The sequence below is a fragment of the Rhinichthys klamathensis genome, unplaced genomic scaffold (assembly GCF_029890125.1).
Source record: "Rhinichthys klamathensis goyatoka isolate OS25496 unplaced genomic scaffold, OSU_Roscu_1.1 h1tg000165l_1, whole genome shotgun sequence".
Lineage (NCBI taxonomy): Eukaryota > Metazoa > Chordata > Actinopteri > Cypriniformes > Leuciscidae > Rhinichthys > Rhinichthys klamathensis.
Window position 1 is genome coordinate 1,039,877 of NW_026606697.1, and position 21,973 is coordinate 1,061,849.

The 21,973-nt window shown below is 36.3% G+C and overlaps 2 protein-coding genes across 2 annotated transcripts; both read right to left on the bottom strand.

The window, feature by feature from the left end:
• Window positions 1–1,471: 1,471 nt before the first annotated feature.
• On the bottom strand, window positions 1,472–7,841 carry rlbp1a (retinaldehyde binding protein 1a). Its single transcript, XM_056259086.1, has 8 exons — window positions 7,784–7,841; window positions 6,956–6,996; window positions 6,567–6,695; window positions 6,281–6,485; window positions 4,548–4,726; window positions 3,561–3,719; window positions 3,339–3,449; window positions 1,472–1,894 (listed from the first exon to the last, which is right to left on the bottom strand). Exons 2-8 carry the CDS (start codon window positions 6,962–6,964, stop codon window positions 1,748–1,750), a joined length of 939 nt encoding a protein of 312 aa, XP_056115061.1. The 5' UTR covers window positions 6,965–6,996; window positions 7,784–7,841; the 3' UTR covers window positions 1,472–1,747.
• A 6,335-nt stretch (window positions 7,842–14,176) lies between these two features.
• On the bottom strand, window positions 14,177–18,161 carry slc39a1 (solute carrier family 39 member 1). Its single transcript, XM_056259155.1, has 4 exons — window positions 17,848–18,161; window positions 16,891–17,021; window positions 16,500–16,805; window positions 14,177–15,265 (listed from the first exon to the last, which is right to left on the bottom strand). Exons 1-4 carry the CDS (start codon window positions 17,960–17,962, stop codon window positions 14,912–14,914), a joined length of 906 nt encoding a protein of 301 aa, XP_056115130.1. The 5' UTR covers window positions 17,963–18,161; the 3' UTR covers window positions 14,177–14,911.
• Window positions 18,162–21,973: the final 3,812 nt, after the last annotated feature.

A 21,973-nucleotide genomic window follows, 5' to 3' on the forward strand; every position in this document is an offset into this window, starting at 1 on the left:
AGAATATAGAGAAGAGTATTCAAGATTTCAGATTGACACTGCCCAATGCCCCTGTAATCTCACTTGTAAGGGATTATTTTATCGAAGAGCACTAAATTTTCCTATTTTGACCCACATTCTCTTTACAGTTTATTGCGTTTGATGGCTGGTTTTTGAATGTGTCATTTTCATGACCTCAAAACCCCATGCAGCATAATATCTCAATCATTGGTGTGTTTTTGATTTGGCAAAAGAAAAAAAAAAGGTGTGTGATTGAATAATTTATTATTACAAGAATGGTTATTGTGTTCCAGAAATAAATTATTTTCTTGTTTAAAAAAAAAAAACAGAGTTGTTGTTACATTATTTTTCTCCAGCAGATATTTATCTTTATTTTTATTTAATTTATTTTTTCACCTTTTAAATATATTGCTATCAACTCTTTCAGATAAGCCCATTTTAAAATACATATTATGTGTATATATATATAAATTATAAAAGATAAATTATATATATCAATCAAAAGTTTTTTTTATGTTATTGAAATAAGTCTATTATGTTCACCAAGGCTGTATTTTTTTATTTATAATTACAAATTAAATGAACTTTTATTTACATTTTTTAAATTTATTCCTTTGATGTAAAGCTGAATTTTCAACATCATTAGGCTACTCCAGTCTTCAGTGTCACATGATCCTTCAGAAATCATTCTGATTTGCTGCTCAAGAAACATTTCTTATTACCAATGTTGAAAACGCTTTTGCTGCTTAATATTTTTATAACATTATAATAAATGTGACTCTTGAATCAATTTAATGAATTTAACCTTGCTGTATTTAAAAAAAAAAAGAAAAAAATATTGCTGACCCCAAACTTCGATAGTGCATATTATTATTAGTTTACATGTGCACAATGTAAAAATTGTCATTTTGCCCATTTAATTGAAAATATTTTATTTATAACATGTAGTAGAAGGAAATCCAAGGCACTCTTCTTAGGAATTGATAAAAAGCCTTTATTTGACTGGCTATTTCATAATAGAAAATTTTAAAGACGGGGGGGGGGGGGGGCTTGATACAACCCATTCAGTGTAAAACAACAACGCAACAACTGTATTATTTCTTGGACAAGACTAGTATTTGATTCTCTAATTATTACACTTAGTTTTAAAACACAACCAGCACAAAACTTTCTTTTGATCAACTTCAGGCCACTGTTTTCAAGGCAAATGATACATTTCAGTGAAGTTTTTTTGTTTTTGTTTAAAACAAATGTCAAATAAGTTGACCATTTCAGTGAGATGTGTAATATTTCATCTCTACAGTACTGTACATCTGTCAACAGGTACAGCTTCTTATACTTTTATTGTAATACAAAAGTGGTCAAAAGGATTAAACTATACATGTAATAATTTCCTCTATACACTCTTAGAAAAAAAAAGGTTATTTGGGTTAATATATAGAACATAGGGTGCTTGACCAAAAAGGTTCTATATAAAGAAAAATGTCAAATGATTGCGTGTTACTTTCGAGTTCAATAGGTTATTTCAGTTATTTCTATTGATAAAGTATGTTTACAAGCTGCTTAATTCATAAAATGTAATTAGAAGAAAAAAAATCCATAAAAAGGTTCCATGAAGCGCCTGACGGAATCCTTTAAGGTTCTAGAACCTTTTCTTCTAAGAGTGACTATATAAAACATTTTAATATTAAACAAGCAAACAAAAGGTTGGTGTCTGTCCAAGTGTTGTACTATTGGCTTGGGTCTTTTAAAGGGCTGTATCTTCAGAGCCAAACAGCTTGATCGCCGTCTCTTTGCCGTCACAATTGGGACCCGTCCCCTCGAAGTCCGGAGGAAGGATTTCAGCTCCAAAGTCCCTGAAGTAGCCATCCAGCTCGTCACCATGAACAAAAACCTAGATGAACAGGTTTCAGTTAAACAGTTTCATATGCACATGATTAGTCATGTGATCTCAATATGGCGTGAATAAAATGGATTTGTGAGTGTCTTTTTTAGGTGTGGTATAATGCCCCTTTTTAACAAGATGTAAAATAAGTCTCTGTTGTCCCCAGAGTGTATATGCGAAGCTTTAGCTCAAAATCCCCCGCAGATAATTTTTTACAGCATCTTAAAATTTTCCCTTTTTGATGGTCAGTAAAAACGCATCGTTTTGTGTGTGTCCCTTTAAATGCAAATGAGCTGCTGCTCCCGGTACAGAGGGCGGAGCTTCAAGAGCTTGTGTGTGTGTGTGTGTGTTAGCAGCTCCTCACGTAGAAAAGCACTAAAATGTCAGAAACTGTTCTGCCTTTTATGTTTAAACTGGAGTCTGGCAATGATGGAAAGACTCAAGAAGAAAAGACAACATGCAGAATGCAACAGGACATTTCTGAATGGTTAGTTGATGAATTTATGTTGCTGATGTGGAGTTAACCATCTTCAATTAACATATTCTGTCATGATAATCTATAAAATCGCTTGTGTGGGAACTATTGTACAGAGTGACATGCTATGGGCTCTATGCACGGCGGTATTTCCGGTGAAGGTCTAAGGATGCTGGATTACTTCCGCCGATCGTAGAGTCCAATGCTATACCGAGAATTTATATTGGTTTTTATACTCTATTGCTATACTAAAGAAACGTTAGTCACAAAAACAGACAAAACAGACACTCCTCATTTTGTTTATGCTTCTGTGTTTATTATATTAAATAAACATAACTATATATAAAATTACATCTAAACGTATTAAAGTTTCGTTTCAAAGACGAGAGGACAGTAAATTTTGAAGACTCTGCCATAATACCGTTTTCCTCGGTATTCCTCCGCTTTAAATCTCCCCAACCGGAAACGCACGAGCATCCTTGCGTCAAACGCGGAAGTTATGCGTGCATATAGCCCATTGCATTTGTGTTATGTACTGTTTGGCATGTGAAAAGACGGATGTGAGAGCTTGAGCAGACTCACAAATGTGTTCTAACAACTCTTCCCAACATGGACTGCGTGTTCCCGGGGGCGGGGTTTATGTAAATTTTAGGGTTAGTGATGTCGCTAACCCGGAAGGAATGTCGTGTAGTCCCTACCAGCCGTTTGTTGTAGTCCTTAAAAAGCAATTTCTTTAAAAGCAAATATCTTCCTTTGCTTTGAACTTTGAGCGTTGTAACTTTGCAGATGTTGTTTATGCTCAAACAGCAACATTACACTCTAACTAATGTTAGAAAAGTGAAATCATAATCAACCACCCCTTTTAATCTCCTTTTGAGTTCATTTGTCAGAATAGTGAACACATCTTAGTACACCGTAAAGCTCTTGTGTATGCCCTGCTCAGATTCTTTTTTCACATCCACCCCTCACTCCACTCACCCTCTCCAGCAGTTTGCTCTTCATGAAGGGCTTCACCACGTTATAGGTGGTTGTGAAGTACCAGGGCTGGTGGATCACGTGCACCGCCTTGAATCGCGCCGGGAAAGAGTCCTGTATCACACAGACAGCACAAGCTGTATGTGAGCCAGCACTTCATGATCTTCCTTGTGATTTGTGAGTTATATGAAATTGTTGTGGTTTAAAGGCAGTGTAAGCTGTTACCTGTAACATGTCCACCATCTTCTTCAGCTCGGTGTGTTTGATGCCAGACGCGTGCTGCATCGTGAAGCCCTTGAAGTTCTCGATGAGGACAAAGCCGTTGATTTGGGTCTCTTCGTTTTCTAAAAGTTTCTCGAGGATTACGCAGTAGGCACGCAGAGTCTGTGAAAAGACACATTCGAGTTTGAGACCGTTACTAATTGTTAACAAGAACTAATTGCTAACATAAAACATTGAAATAAAATAAATGAAAACAATATTTTATTTCAACTAGTTGCCAAGGCATAATTTCTCATTTTATTTTAGTTTAACTTGAAGCACTAAAATAACTAAAAGTAAAACTGAAATCAAATAAGAACGACACGGATAGTTACACGACAACAGTGTTTTGGGGCCTGAAAATGCACATTTTTGAAAATGGGTTTCAAAGTGGAAGTTTTTTTAAATCGATACCATTATCGTCTCTGTGTAAACTACAAAAACGCGAATTTGTTAACACGGTGACGTAATGTACATGCATATTACGTGTTCAGTTTATAGGCGTAGTGTTTCCCTACAAAATTACATCACCAACTACTGGCCTGGCATGAATAATACAGCATTTTTAGTAATTTTCGTGGATCTGTGTGATCGTTTTGACAATGGTGTCGCCTCTACGGGAAAAATGCAAAGGAAAAAAAGAGTCATATTTATAGTACATTGTTGTCGTGTAAACATAGGCCTACCTTTAATTTATAAAGAAATATACAGGGTGAATTTAAGTAAACTGGGCCACTTCTTGCCACTCATCTCACCCTGAAAGTGGCCGTATTTACCTGGATTCACTCTGTGAATTTCTTCATAAGATGAAAATTGAACTTTGACTGTTTATACAAGCCAAAATTTCATAAAAATCATGCAAACTCATGCAAATTTGGTCATATTCTTTAAGAAAAGCTCAGTATTTTTGGACCGTAGATGGAAATTAGGCTATGCAAATAGCACACATACTTCATCAAAAGTGACCTCCTCTAGATCCCAGTTCTCGATGTTGAAGAGCAGCACCACTCGGCCATACTTGTCCCTGGTGGAGAGGATTCGTGGGTAACCGGCTTCAATGGTACTACGCACGGCCTCCGGGGTTAAATTCTCAAACAGCTCCGGATAGTCTCGTCTAAAACGCACATAACCTGTCAAAGAGGGAGAAAAACAAATAGACTAATCATGATATGTAGAATGTAAGTGAAAATCTTAGATCTCAACAATGCCTTTCTCACATTTGGCAAGATACCAAAGTCTGCAAACTACAGTCAGTGTATTCTTCAAAGACCAGATAATCTGAGCTGTTATACAAATTATTTTACAGTTCTATGTGACAATTTACAGTAGTAACCAAAAGTGATGTCCAGCCTAGGAAAACTGACATCTTCACCTTTTATTTAAATATTATTACAATGTGTTGAAGATTTTGTAAGTAAATTGCATAGTTGTGCTTTGAGTCAATTATTTTATTTGTGATGACGCAGTGAAACATGCCAAATTGTGCAGACACAATTTTTGTCTAGGCTGTCATACAAAGAAATTATGAACGCATGGAAAAACAAGACAGAACCACCGAAATATTAATAACTGAATCGGATTATGCTGTTGTCAATGCTTTTGTTTTTTTATGTATTTTTTTGGGCATAGTAAAATAAAACCTAGCTGTAGTTTGCCTTTTTTTTTGCCAAATAATTGTCAGATAAATACTTTAACCAAGTTTAGTGTTTTGTTCTTCCCTGATAAATTTTTAAGAAAATAGGCCTATTTAAAAATCGAAAATATTTTCCTCATATTTTTATGGTTTAATCAAACTTGTAGGATCTTTAAAAACAAATATTCCCTCCAGACATCACTTTTTGCCACTACTGTGTAGTATTTATTTTAATTAGTCTATTTTAAATAAGAAATTTCAGTTTTGTGAGCAGTGTTGGGGAACGTTACTTTTAAAAGTATTGCTAGAATTTTGCGTTACTCTCCCTAAAAAATGTAACTAATTGCGTTACTTAATTACTTTTTATGGAAATTAATGCTTTATGTTTCTTTTTGAAAAACATAAAGCATGTTTGCACACGACACCTTTACTGATTTCTCTCAACTTCGGGACAGGAGAGCTGTCAGTCAATAAATGGGAAAACTTGCATTATTTGACAAAGTAACTCAAATATTTTGTTGTAAATTTAAACGTAATGTGTGACTTTTCTAGTTACTTGAAAAAAGTAATCTGATTACTTACTTGTAATGCACTGTAGCAATACTGTTTCTTGTCATTCTCTCTTAGTGTGTTTGGCTCCATTAATGCAGTGTTGCTCTTTTGCAGTATTTCGTCCTGTTTCTCATGCATTTAAAGGTTCACTCATGTGTGCAAGTGTTTCTGTGGGCTGTGCATGTGTATTAGAAATGGCAGATTGTGTGAAATATGCTGAACATCAAAGCCCAGCCTGTCTGGCTGTTCTCAGCCCCTTTGAGAAAGAGAACCTGCCCTATTTGTGCACAAAGGGTCTCTTTGAAAGTTTCGTTAAAGCCCCAATTAAAGCAGAGATTTTGTCCCTGTCCCAGAGACGAGGAGGTCTGAGGATGCGTAGATGAAGACAAAAGCATATTTAGATGGCCACAATAACACGGTCTAGCTCGGAAACAATGGAGCTGCGTAATTTTGCAAACGTGTAAATGCATTGATGCCACGGTAACATAAAGCGCTTTACCTTTCAAAAGCTCGTGTGCTCTCTTGACGTCAAACTTGCGTGCGCGTATGAATCTCAGCAGAAGGGAATCCGGTTTGTCCCCGAATTTTTCTTGCACAGCTTTGGCCAGATCGTCCCCTTCGCCCGCCTTTTCTTTTATCATGGCCCTCAATTCCTTTATAGAAGACACTTTCCTCTCCTCCGTTTCATTAAGTTCATCTTTAGCCTTTGAGATAGGAAGGTGCATTTACATTTATGTGTCACTTAAAGATAAATGTGTTTATAGCAGCATGTAGGATAGTGATACCTTTTGTTTTGTGTGATCCGAGACTTTCTTACAGGGTCCGTACACCGGGCCGTGGTCCTTAACAGTCAGATGTTCGAGCTTAGCACGTAATGCTTGTTCCTCCTCAGACACCATGCGAAATGTTCCGGTCTAATGGGATGAAAATGAAAAGAAAGCATTATATTATGTCACAGACAAGAGGGTTTAGAGAAAACTAATCCGTGTCTACATGACCCTGCTGGTGAGACCCACAACTCTCAGTAAACCAGTGACTATTTGATAATCCCCATCACATGACCCACTAGAACACCTTGAGAAACAAGAGATTAGTTCATCCCACCGAGTGCATTTAACAGTGGAGGTTAATGCAGTCTTTTAAGTGCTTATTATAGAGATAATAGTGTACTTACAGCAGCCATGATGCTGAGATCCTCCAGTGGCTGAACGGAAACTGTAAAAAATTATATTTCATTATATTTCACTTTGTTTTTTTTTAGATTTAATCAATTTGAGAATTAAATAAAGCTACACATTTTTGCATTTAGATTCTCTAACTTATAAATAAAGCAAAATATTATTGTGAAAAAAAAAAGGTCATGGGAAAGTTTATTCTTAGGATTCATTCTCCAAACAGGCTTTTCGAATCTTTGCTGCAATAATCTTCACTTTAGTTGTTAAGATTATCTTTTATGACTCATTTTCAATCTGGGCATCATTTAGTTACTTAAAAAAAAATAATAAAAAATAAAATAAAATTAATAAATAATATATATATACATAAAAATAGAACATTCCAGGATTTACTGATGCAATTACATCTGAAGTAGCCTAATTATTTAAATACATAACTGATGGAAAAAAAGACCTGCAAATGTAATTTAGTCATATTAATTCAAACTCCATTTTAATATATTTATAAAAGGGAATATTGGCTTGACAAAACCTTGTTTGAAAGTTTTTTGGGGGAAAAAAAATATATCATCAAGCAGTTTTCCTGATCAGAGAACAGAATAAACTCCTGGGATTTGTGAGACAATTACAACAAACAATTGAAATGGCAACTAATGGATTAAGCTAAAGATCAGCATCGGTCATTTAATAAATGAGTGAAGCAATAAAAGCATGTTTGAAGTATCAGTCAGTGGACCCTGAATCCAGCTCAGCAACCTCGCTCTTAGCCTGTCAGCTCAGACACAGCAAGCCTGCAACTTTAATAACACTCAAAGACTGTGACTTACCTCAGCCGAGGGCGATTCAGAAGTGACTCGGAGAAGAGGAGAGGGGCGATGAGGACTGCAGGCGGCACTAAGGGCTGAGATTAACCTGTCACACCCCATAACTCACAACAGATTCATGTAAGCTTCATAATAAACATGCATGAGGGGAGGGGCCTAACGGGACCAACAACTAAACATCATCGGGTGGACAAAAATGAGTGTGACTTCCATGAGATCTACAGTAGTCTCAGGGCTAAGACTGTTGCTTTGTTTAATTGTTGAGTTTATGATTTTGATGAACTATGCAAATGTTAATAACTTGTATTGATAAGTAAACAAGAAACATAATGTAGAACAGATCAGTAGTTCATAAAAAATGTCAATCCAGGTTTCATGACATTTCTAACTATTTGAATCTATAACTAATGAACTGCTAAGCATTATATAATGTAATTCGACTTTTACATTTCTACACAAAACTCGGCATCAGATGCAAGGGTTTACGGTAAAAACAAAAAATATATACTCAGAATTTTATTTTGGGTTTTCTCATACAGTACAAATACCTAAACATTCTTGAATGAAGATACATTTACTTGATAAGCAAAGTGATTTAAATTTATTTTTATTTTTATGAAATGTATCTAAATGAGGTGAGTTTATGCTTTGAACAAGAAAAAAAAATGTCAGTGGGGAAAGAAAAATACACTTAATTAAAAAGGGGAAACAATATTATTTTTCTTACCCCACTGAACATGAACTCAATTTTGATTTAGTATCTTAAATAATTTTGCTTCAATCTATCTTGATTTTAAAGATACATAGCGGTTAAAAAAAGGTTGTGCTTTGTGTGGTTGTGTGGATGAATATGGTTCTTTCTCACAACTAAAGAGAGCGAGAGATACTACTGCTCATAAAACATTCACTACTGGGCTTAAGAGATATAACCAGTTTAGATGGAAAGGACCTCAAGCTGACTAGCTGAAGACGTTACTGTAGCTTTACCGTTAATAGACATGGCACTTCCTTGAAAATAAATTTCAGCGCACCATAATCACTATATATAGATGCTTTACAGTGAACTCTGTTAGAGCGACATATAGCAATTTATCTGTTCAATAAAATACCTATTACAAGTCGAGTAATAAAAACAAAGACTCTGCATCGCTTTTACAACATTACAAATCCCTCAATTCTTGCCATCTCCGTAAAGACAATGTTGATTCTGGTTTTATTACGAGCTCTGTCTCATTCTCTTTTGCCTGCAGACTCTCCTTTGTTCGGCGTTTATTTAAAACGAATGATTCCCTGGAGGTTCGAGATTTAGTGTGATCCATATAAATCTTTCTCACTCGTTGTGACAACTAACCCATTCCGCTCACACACCACACACACGTCAAAGTAGCTGGAGCAACTTTTCTCTATTACGGATATGAAGAGATGCGCACGGGCGAGTGACATATGTATGCAATTTCCCGCAAAAACCATCATTCCAATCCTGAAATATAGAGACTTATAATAGGCTTACCATAGTGAATCAGGGTAAGACAAACACGTTTTGGAAAAAGGATTGGTGATGTATTAATGAAATAGCTGCTTTTGAACCAGAAAAGTTACATAGTGTACCTTTATGAATGTTTTTTTATGGAAAACGTAATGGAATTACTTAAGCCCTTTATACAGAAGCCTCTGTCCACTGAATGAAGACGCACAGATCTATAGAGCAGTGATGCGGTGAACGGTGAGCACTGAACATACGTTCTCTGTCACGCTCCATTTATGATGTGTACCAAAGAAAATGTGAATAGATTACATTAGCAATATAACAAATAATACATACATACTAATTAAGTGATTACCATTGTGTGATCTTTCAGCAGTTTTTAAATGTTTGCAGTTTGGAGAATGGATGGATTTGAACATTTTTGAACTTTTGGAGGTCATTGACCATAAGTGCCTATGAAAAATAGTAGAATGTAGAGTTTTGTATTTTTTCCATTATTTAAAAAAAAAAATTCAATTGTGTTCTGTCACTCAGAATTAGCCTGGTTAAACCCAGACCATTCTCAGTTGTAACTGAGTTATGGTCTGGCAAAGCGTCATAGACAAATCATTTCCAGAGGGGCGTCACCAACGGACATCGCGGATAGACCTAAAACCAATCAGAGCGATGAAGGAGATGACGTATGCAGAGCGGCGGAGAATCTCCAAATGTTGTTCTTTGCTCGGTTTTTAACAAAAAGGAAACGATTAAATCGCTTAAAACAGACGCGATAGCTGATTCGAACGAGTGATGTTCGACGGCGGCATCCATCTTTGTAATGTAGGCTACAAAATCAGCTTAAAAATCCCAGCGCTGTCGTCATCGTGTAAAGCCCGCCCCAACGTTTCTGATTGGTGCCTCGATTTCGGCGGATTGGAAATAAGTTTGAATGAGCTCTTTGCCAGACTAACTTTCAGAGCAAATCTAAATTTGCCGGAAGTTTTCCCGGGCTAACTCAGAATAGCTTTTAAGGTTTGCACGTGCAAGAACCACTTACATTTTCTTCCAAAAAAAAAAAAAAAGGTTTTTCAACTTTCTAGCTATTTTGGAACACGTTAGTAAGCTGTTTTCTGTGAATGTGTGAGACTTCCAATTCATTAACCGCTATATAAATTACTAGAAGATTGACAAAGTGCAGTAAAAGGTTGTGCTACAAACCAATGTGTTTATGATTACGATAATAAATTCAAATGATACAATAACTAAATTACCAGTTTGCAAAATCAAGTAGCTTAACAAGCTATTTTGTACAGCTAAAATAAGTGGATGTAACAGTCTTTTCTTCACTATTGTGACGTATATCCAAGTGAACAAGAAAAAATTTAGTGTGGGACTTGATTTTGTCCAAGGGGAATTGATTGGATGGTTGTGGTTTGCTATTGGTCGATCTCATGTGAGTGACAGGTTGTCCCGCCCTAATGCCAGTAAACACACCATCAGAGAAGAGATGTCGCTGCAAGAGGGAGGGGAATCTATTTTGATGAAATATTATGAGGGAACATGATTTTTTTTTAAATGATCTTGATAATAATTACTGCAATATTCCATAAGTAAGAATGGTCAATTTTGATTTCATGGTGACTTAAAAAAAAAATAAGGTGGATAGCAAAACCGAGAGTGTTTGAGGTTACCAGAAGTAGTCAACAGATGCAGCATGGTTCTTAAAATTTCATTTCAAGGAGCAAGATGGAAGCCACATCCCTGGAGTCTCTCCCATTCACCCCATCCGCACCTACTCTAGAATGTAAAGATTTAGCTCTGGTGATCTGGATTAGAGCCTTGAATCTGCTTTGATTTAGTCCCAGACTAGATTAGATCAACACATACAAGCTGCAAATAAATTCAATAGAAGTTCTTTTTTTATAACAAAATAACAGTTAATTCTTGATTCCCTTAAAACCATGCCAGCCCAAACCAAGCGCACAGACGGATTGTGATCTGAAAGGCATTAATCCTGTGAGTGACCATTGACTGAGTTTCACAATAAGATTATTAAACGCATTTTGTAGTACATTGGGTTTATAATCCTCGCTCCGCAATCCTTGATGTGGTTCCCTCTTTATTATACAGCGAGCACTTTTTCTAATCAAAGTTTTGGGCATGGAACCAAAAATATATTATAAATAAAAATAAGCTTTTCCAAAATGAAAAGGTTTAGCCACCATTTACGAAATTGCAGTCCTGCTTGGCCTCGTTTCATTCATAATTACAGTGAATACTGTGAATTTAGGACAAGCGACAGGTCTGCACAGATGCCATCCATTCAGGCATGTGAGCAAAAAGCCGATAATGAGCAGTGGAGGAGCAGTTCTTGTACGTGTCCGTCACAAACCCTGCTGCTCTGCTGCACATGCACAAATGAACAACCCTCCCCATCCCGGCAGCCCGAGTCATTGTCTACAGAAAAGCTCCACAGTACATAGCTATTCACTCATTAGTGCTGCACTTTTTTTACAGTGGCCCCAAAAAGTATTTGGCCACACATAATGCAAAGGCATTTATTTTAAGTCTGGCTTAAATATTTTTTGGGGCCCCTGCACGGGTTTTGGACTAGCATATTCAGTCATTTGCTTTTCAGTTTACAGAATCATTTAGTGAACTATTTGTGTAAAAAAAAAAATTTGAACCATCTAATGGCAAATTTACACAGCAAAGGTGGCACACAAGTGCTTCTGAGGTGGCAGGTATCTTTAAGCTGAGTGTTTAATGCTGCTCAGAGGTGGCATAAATGCATTTACACAACAATCTTAACAGAATATTGTCATAGGGGCTGAGGTGGGTCAGAGCAGGCATAATTTAGTCTGACTTTTGTGGTGCATTGCATCTATACACATAATTTTGAGCTGGCACAGAGCAGCCTTAACCCAGCTGTGTAAACCTTACGCTCTAATGAATTTTGAGATTTAATCTGATTTCAAATACAGATAGCTACCAACTAAAACATCTAAAATAGTGCTTCTCAACTAAGGGGCCGGGGCCCACTAGAAGGGCCTCAAGATGACTTAATATGATTTAACCCTCTATTGCTGTTTGGTAAAAAAAAATGTTTATTTATTTATTTGTATAATTTTTTAGTTAATCAGAATGGTACGAAGCTTGGTAAAGGTTTTGGCACTTGCTGTGTGAACACACACAAAAAAAAGGTTAAAAAAAATAGTCGCACTTCTATTTTTCGAGGTTAAAAATTACCGCATTGGAAATGAATGGGAGATGAAATTTCATCTATTGGAAACAATTGGTACTGCGCCCAACAAAGTCTTACTGAAAGCTCATTTTTGGAGATATCAACCTCAAATTTGGAAGACAGCTTGTTTAGATTCATGGCATTTAAACGATTTGTGTTTTGTTTTGGAAAATATATATTTCAAATAAAAATTTACATTTGTACTTTTGTGCATTTTTCATAATAATAAATGGAACATTTTCTAACTTTTTTCAAGTTCACTTTTTTTCACATCAGCATAATCTGCCGTGTCGTCTTTAAAAAGAGACCAAACTTAAGTCTGTGCTCCAAAGCATTAGATTTATGACCGATTCAGTTGGAAATTTCATTTTCAGGTCCATGCACAAAAAGCGAATAATAACTAAAGTATAAATATAATTTAGTACAATAGAATCCCCTAAAAATACTAAATATTAAATAAAAAATGTTATCGAACTAAAATATAGTACAATCATTTCATTGAAATATTTTTTTAACAGTATCAGAGGGTCAAATTAAATTTTATATTAATTTTAAAAAGTGTGACTTTTAGACCTATAAAAGTTATGTAAATGAATAAAATCTTAAAACTATGTTTATAATAAATATTATCTTTTCTAGTTATGCCAAGCTTCACTTCATCCTTATATAAAAGATATTTATTAAATATCAAGGGGTCAACAAAAATCAAACAGTACTGTACAGTACTCTGTAAAAATAGAACAATACTGTCAATTATTCTGAGTCAGGAATCTATGGCTGTGTTTGGAATCGAATACTATTCATTTCCAAAAAATAGTATTTAGAAAATAGTATGAGAAATGGTATGCAATATGCAGCCATATACATTCCATATTATGCTAAACAGTTGTAACATAATGAGTGCCATCCAGTTATCATCTGGATCTGGAATAGGCCTATAAAAAGTTGCATTTTTAATTCAGTTAAAAAATACCTTTGAGCAGTTTTGTTAAATAACAACCCAAAAGAGATGTATATATTATGGGTTCATTCATCACACTGGGAAAGGTCGAGCACAATACATGGTTGGATCAGTTTCTCATGCAGTATGGTCTGGTTGAATGCTGTACAACTCATTGAATACTGAAAATTAACATATTGCAATATACATTATACAGCAAAAATAGTACTAGCCATTTTTAAACAGTCAATACTTTACTGACATTGTATGTAGAAGTATAATATAGCTAAATCTGGTACTGTGAGATAAAGTCATGTTTGAACCATGTTTCAGATCCTATATGCTTTACTGCTACTCCTAACAAAGCATGTTGAGACAGAAAGAAAAGAAAAAATCCAGTAACTTCTCTCAGTATACCTAAACATTAACTTTCAAAAGACTTTGGGGGCCGTTCACACAGAACTCGTTTTTCCATTCCACTATTTCCATTGTTTTTCAATGTAAACGTGTGCTAGGCGGACATGTTTGAGCGTCTTTTGCAGCGTCTCGTACATCACTCAGCAATCTAAAAGCGGAACTCAAGTTAGAATAAATTCTACTTTTAAAACTCGTTTTTAACAGCAAAAACACGTTCTGTGTGAACCGGCCCTTAGTGTTAGTGTTTGGTAATGACATTTAAAGCACAGAATAAGTAGCATGTCATTTGTTATTTCTCTTTCTAAAGGCACAGTAGTCTACAGAAAGACGTCTGCACTAAAACAGCATGCTCTTTCCACTATATGGAAATGCATTATTTAATGGTTTAAATATTCTTCATAATCATACATTTAATATGGTTAAGGACCACATACATTTGTGTTCTTTAATGAACACACCACATTTTATCCCATTTTACTGTGGAATCTTATGATTTTATATGATTATGAATACAAACTGTTCAAACATTTGGCTGTCTGGAAAATGTTCTGTGTACAGGAAATGTGGCACATAAAGAGGGAAAAACAGTGTGTATACAGTACATAACAATAATAAAGATAAAGAAATACGGCAGTTAATGTTCATAATGTACGAAAATAGTATTTTAGTATTTAATATACATGTATAATAGTATTTGATCAGGCAACAGGTGCTTTTGTGGATAGTGTTATGCAAGTCAAAGAGAAAACACAAAAGTGGCATGAAAACAATTTCACTGATAAAATCTGACCAGTTAAATCAAGTTCAAGTAAAAATATTTATAAAAGTCCCAATTTGCAGGTGAGATACTGTTCTTCAATGCTGAAATCTGGTCAGCAAAATTATTTTCCTCCACTATAAAAGTCATTTAAAACACTTTTTGAAATTCATTGTAAAATGATCTGGTAAAAGTAAAAAAACGTTTCGCTTGTAAAAAAACAGACTCTCAGTTCCTCTATAAAACAAGCAAAGTGAATCTTTCATTTTCTTGAAATCATGCACAGTTTGGGAAGTCTCATCCAGTTTTCAACCCAGAAAACTCAAACCAGCCATTACTGAGAATCCACAGAGGAGGAAGAAAACTTTGAGCAGTGGCCGCTCAGGGGAGTTCAGTTCATGGGGAAGGATCTCTAAGAAGGTGATGTAGATAAAGGTCCCGGCCGCCAATCCCTCCAGCACCGCCTGGATAAAAGCACCGTCCTCCAGCTGAGCCTCGATCACTAGAATGCCAATAGCAATGCCGAGAGGAGACATCACAGCGAAGACCGTCACGTAGAGCAACACCCACATGGGCTTGACCGCGCTCTGAACCAGCTTCACCGACAGACTGAAGACAATGATGCTCTTGTGAACCAGGATAGCAATGCAGATCTCCAACACCTGAGCAGAAAGAGGAGTGGAGGAAGTGAAACTTGTCTTTATGTTATATTCGTCAGTATATTATTCTAAAAGACTTTCCTTTTTGGCTGATGTCACCAAGCCCTCATTGTGGCTTGGTGATAAAAACATTGATAAATAGACAAATAGATGTACATGTGTCAGAGTAGAAGTAAACTAAATGACAAATAGATGTACATGTGTCAGAGTAGAAGTAAACTAAATGTCTGGTCTAAATAGAATACATGAATATGAGTATATGATATTAAAAGATGCAATAGACAAAAAGCATTAATGGATCAATACAAGAATAATGTTTGAAAGGATTAATCATAAATAACCAAAAAAAGAATAATCATAATGATCATATGCATATATTTTTCAAATTCATTTAACGTTTAAGTTTGTTCGGTTCTTTGTTCAAACTCAAACAATTATTTTATTTTTACTATTAAGAGATTTGCTCAGGAGTTAACTGTAAACTGCAAACATTAAACTGAAATAACTGAAATGAAATGTGTTTAACTGGAGGTGTTCTGTTAACTCTGCTAAACTAACACTGAAACTAAATAAATAACCAAATAGAAATGTGTTCAAAAAATAAAAACTAAACTAAAACGAACAAAACCATTAATGAAACTAACTAAAACTGAAAATGATAGTAAAATAAAAACTATTTCAAAAATGCAAAAACTATAATAACCTCGGTGTGGACGTTAATAAACTGATCTTCTTTATAGTTATCGTTCTTGGTCTGAACGGACCTGAAGGGGAAATGGAACTAACTTAAACCATGAGGAACATAACATGCTCCAAAAGTAAGCAGTAAATTCTGCTCCACACGAACTTCATCTCTGTATCTGCTCTGAGTTTGGGTTTCTTAGTATTGTAATAATTTTACATTTGTACTGTATATTTTCATATATTCTGTCCCTTTATATTTTATTTTCTGTTTCAAAGATAAAAGAAAAAGTAAGTCATACAGGTTTGGAACAACGCTAGGTTGAGTAATTGATGAAAGAATTTTTATATATGTGGGTGAACTGACCCTTCGACATTTATCCAGAGATGTGGCATCCTAAGGACATAACAGGACAAAACCCTACAAACACAGCATGATTTGCTAAACCAGACTGTAAACCTTTGAACCTAAAACTTTATCAGTTTTCTAACAAGGTCAGCACAGTGACTCAACACAGAGTTGTCTTGTCAAACAAAACAAAACTCAATAAATCACCTTAGTGTCTGTGGTCTGCAAGCCAATGGCCAAACCCTCAAACACAGAGTGTAGAGAGAGAGACAAGAAGAGCATGAAGGAGCGGAAGGACGAGTGCGCATGAAAATCCACGTGGACGTGGTGACTACTCCCCTCCAGCTCATTCAGCGAGTTCTGTCCGTGGGCATGACCGTGACCCACGGGAGCTAAAAGAGGAGCCGTCTCCTCATTTCTGCGGCCCTCTGTGCAGCTCAGAACCATTTTCTCTAAGATCAAGACGGTGAAGAAGCCACACGCCATGATGAACTCTGCAACCGGGAAGCCCTCCTGCAAGATGAGGAGACTTGGTATTAGAAACATGGAATCAACATATTGATTTTAACAGAGCAACTCCATAATTGATATAACTCACATCAAGGCCTTGTTTTTGTAGCACTACATGTATGTCGGAGAGGTAGTCTGGGATGATGTCTAATAAACAGGCGGACAGGAAGACGCCTCCTGCGAAGCAGCTCACAAAACTCAGCACGGCTCTGTGGATTGCTGGAAACAAAGAAAAACCACAATCAAAGTCACGTTACATTGATTAATGGTGCCGCCGATTGACATAATGGTGCAATCTTTCTCTAATCACTCCTTTTAGCTTATCAGTCAAAGTAAAGCAAGTTTCGCCATAGGGATTTTAATCAGGAGCCCAGAAATAATTAAAATCACATCAGAAGAACTGATCATTTTATTTACTCACAACCAAAAGTTTTAGGTGTAAATGTAATTTGCATTAAGCAACGCTTAATCAAGTGTTGATGACATTTTACTCAACTATAATTCTGATAACCGTGAGAAAACCACATCCTTTTCTGGTTGCACAAGCAATTATTTGTGACATGTGTCTAAGGTAAAGCCTGCAATCAAAAGAATACATATTTAATAATTCACAACACATTTGGGTTACAATAGATCACTGTGGTCGTTTAGTAGCAGTTTTTGCTTGTTTAAGCATGTTCAAACACCAGTTTCACTTCCACCCTTATGTACATCTGTAATATGCGCCTAAACTGAAATGTATGTTTAGAGAAAACCTCATCAGCTGACTCTCATGTGTTTGTTGTATAAAGCTGAGCAAATCCCTAAATATAAATAAAGACTGAGCAAATTCCTTATGGTTTGGTACAGTGTATGTAACCTATAGTGTATGGACATAAGCATACATACATAAACACACACTTATCCACATGTGAACAGATGCGTGACATACATACATAAATACATGGCTGTGCTGGAATGAGGCGACAAATGAAAGAAAGCATCATGACTAGGACAGTAAAAAAATCGATGACAACACCCCAAAATGACTTAAATGATTATTTACCTGTTCCACTAGTATCTTGAAACCATTTCATCCGCGCTGGGATGAAACCAAAAAATAGAGTTAAGAACAGCAGCCCAACCAGCGCTCCCACTTTCACCTGTAGCAGGTAATCCATCTCGACAATGACAACTCAAATGAAACTAAATGTAAACAAACACAGTAGAGAGAGGACAGGCGCCTCTGCCAAACTCTGATAACTAAAGTATCGGTAAATGTTCTAATGTATAATGTCTTTGAATGATGAACCCCATGATTTTGATGTTCATGCTAGTTTAGCGGTTCATTCTGATTCTGATCAGGTTTCCCTTCACACGACTTGCATGTTTGTCAGTCGTTCGTCCCGCCCCTTGATTTTATGACGTATACTTCCGGCTTGATTAATCGCTCAACGTTCAAACAGAACGTCTATAATGCTACTGAAATATCTACATTTCCGTAGTTATATTTAACATTTTAAATAAAAGTATGAATATTAATATATACATGTCTAAAATATAATAGCTGAGGGCATTAAAAGAGTGCATTTTGGTTTTTGAGCCGCCGAACGCCCTCTGTAGGAAGATTATGTTACTTCAGTACGATAGTATTTAGTTATTTCCACTTCTTCCAGTTCAGTGCTTTGACTGCATGCATGGCATAAAGCTGTGGTTCCCGGTATGACTAAACCACACATGACTGCCTTGTGACTGAGAAAAAAAAGTCATATCATCAGTATTGATGTAAAACTAAATTGTTTGCTGCTTGTGTCTTATATTTATTTTACAGAGGAAAATAGAGAAGTTGCAGAACTATTTTGTTTGTCAGAGCCTGAGTCAGTTAGTGCTCTTTCAAAAGCACTTAAAATATTTTTATTCTTTATCTTTCACTTCTACCCAATGGGCTGATGGATTACCAGTCATATACATTGTAGTTTTCCCATTCATATGCCAATAATAACCTTGCAACCATGCTCTGGGGCCCAAATGGGGCCATTGCGGGCAGCCCACTGTGGGCCCAGATACAGGCGTGAAATGCGGGGCACGTGTGGCCCAAAGTGTGGGCTGACTATGCTGGTTGTGGGCCCACAGCAAACCCCTTAGGGTTAGACCCACTGGGGGCCTGTGTGGGTTTTCTGTGGGCAAGCCCACAGTGGGTTGCCCACAGTAAATCATCATGGGGGCCCAAATGGGCAAAACTGCTATGGGCCCCGCATGGGCTAACTGGGGGCCTGTGTGAGTTTTCTGAGGGCAAGCCCAACTGTGGGCTTGTCCACAGAAGGCCCACATGGGGCCCCAAAGGGTTTGCCCTTGCCCACACTATCCTACAGAAAACACAGTGGGCCCACACTGGCATGTTTGCTGGGAAATGTAGTATTTTTAGGCTACAATAATTCCGGTCATCGAGTCAGAGCAGCGCTTCCACAGTGCTGAGACTTTTCACTATCACTATTCCCACTATCTCAAACACTTTCGTTTTCTGTTAGTCTGTGCATACTGGTGGAGGGATCTTTTTCTCTGTAACTCTACATCGATATGCCAGTAGGTGGCGACAAGTGACTGTTTCTACGAGCGAGTGAGTCATTCAACCGATTCATTCAGGAACTAATTTTATGGCTGTGTCCGAAATCAACAGCCTATACCCTCGTTCATTGTTCTTTACATTAATTCACTAATATAGTTCATTGAGGGAGTAAATAAAAAAAATGAGTGAATGAATTCGGACACTGAAGCTGCGTCTCAAAATGCATCCTTCGAAGGACATTTCGGTAACAATTGTGCTTAAAATGTAAGTTGCTCAACATTAACTTGTTTATGGAGCTGTTGAATAGAACTTCTATAGAAGCAATAACATTTTTGTGATCAAATATTTTCGTATAAGAACATCTTAATTTTTTTAATTGACAGGTCTGATGTCTGATTGTAGCTAAACTAACGAGAATGCCTTGTCAATTCAGAACTTTATTGATTGAGCTTTTACAATGGGATGATTGGATTTAAGACAGATTAGTCAAGACGTTTATCTTAACTTTAGGAAGCTACCGGTATTTGTGATATTTTTTAGAACTGTAATTCTTATTAAGGTTTGCATTAAGGAAACAAATAAGACTCTCTTGCTTGTGTCATACTATTTAGTAATATTAGTTATGTATTTTCTTGAATTTTCTTTCTTCTGAAAGTTAGTTCAAACGTATACCTACATGTGTGGATTGCTAGCTTTTTTCCCCACTGGAACAAATGGTGCTCGAACAGGCTTATTTAAAGTATTATTTTAGGTAAGCAGGAATTAATTGTCTCAACCAGACATGTGATTCAGAGATGTAAAAATAAGGGCCTAAAATGAACACTTGGCAAGTGCTGTTTGTCTGACAACACATTATTTTGGGGAACAAAAATGTTTGATTTTGGGGAACAAAAATATGAGCTGCGGAGGAAAATAATGTTTTAATGCTTTTGCGTTCGCTTGCAAAATATTTGTGTTTTCCCAAGAAGCTTTGCTTGCAAAGGCATTGGCTATAATCTTTCCTTCCATCTCAAAAGTTATACTTTGCATGACCATATTTACTTGATATTTTGCACATTGGACCAAAAAAAGCTTTGGTACAGTTAGTCTAACATGCCTGAATAAGTTTTGAGTTTGTCTACATTGGATCTGCGATCTCTTTTAACTGTTTTTATTTTTACAATTCAGTTATAGACAGCATGCAACTACTTTTTCCCCCCCTTAGCTATGTTTTGGAGCTTTGTTTTTAGTCATATGCTTGTCAGAGCAAACAAACAAGCTGACTGCTGTGTGCGATTTGAGTGGAGTTAGTCAAAGGCATGAGGAGTAAAGTTTCTCATTTAATATTCCTGCAGCCAACCGAGCTCCATGCTGCCGAGTGACCGCCGCTCCCTCAGGCATCAATAATACAAGAGGAAGTTATTGTTCCGCTGCAGGCGACAGCAACATAGAATTAAAAGGCTTGTGGGGAGGCTGTGCTAGGCCTTTCACTCAACCCACTCAGGTTTCAGGTGCTGTAGACAGGCCTCGGACAAGAGAGAGATGATTTCAAACATCAGTGAAGGGCCTGATTGTGTGGCCCTTAGGGACACTTTTGTTTTATGACAGCTGTAGGCGACCTGCTGGCTGCCACATAAGAAAAACAATACCCATGTGGACAAGGGTACCATTTTATGTCAGTGTTGGCGCAGGTGAAAATTACCTCATGAGATGTCAGATTGAGCAATAAAACAGAGTGTAGTGATTCAATTATGATTAAGTGGTTTATGTAAGCTTTTAAGGGGAAAAATATGTTGATAAAATAAAAAAAGCACATAAAATTACTAAACTTTTAACTAAAATTAAAATGGAAACTGATTCTAAAGCTAATTCAAATTAATAAGCACTATAATAGTAAATAAATAATACTAAAATAACACTGGCATGTATCATTATAACCATAAAGAATAAGTGATATACATTTTTTGGAATATCACCACCAAAAGAACTATTATTCGATTGATTGTTTATTATGCAGCCAATGTGTATTATCTAATGTATATCTACCGTGCTCCATTTTAGCCTCAGTCGGAGTAATGACCTACCTTTGTAACTCCTTTAATCTTAATTACTATGAAATTGCCTTGTGATACAAGAGTATACCCTCTTAAAGTTCCTTGGCCTTTCTCTTTTCTCATATTACATGCCTGAGTCTCTGGCCTCTCACTCCAGCACACAGTCAGCTGGCACATGATGGGACGATGTCGCTGAAACGTGAAGCTTTAGCTTTTGAGGATCCAATTGAATCTCAAAGACTGGGAGGGGGAGCGGATCAAAAAGTGACAAATGCTGAGAGAGAGAGAGAGAGAGGAAGAGGGAAAGAGGGAGATAGAAAGAGAGACTGAGAAATAATTAGCTCACACTCGCAATCCTAGAGACATCCAATCTATTTTCACAGATACGGACAGGATTAAACAGACACAACAGCTTATATGTAAGTAGCTACTGAAAAAAATCTAATAGTGTTTTACAAATGTAGAAAATGTCAGAATTTAATGTTTTATTTTTCAAGTAAATGCATTTAGATAAGTGTTGCAAAAACCCTTTTCAGTCTAATTTGTAATAGTATTTTACAATCCATTAATAATCTACATTTAATTATACTAAT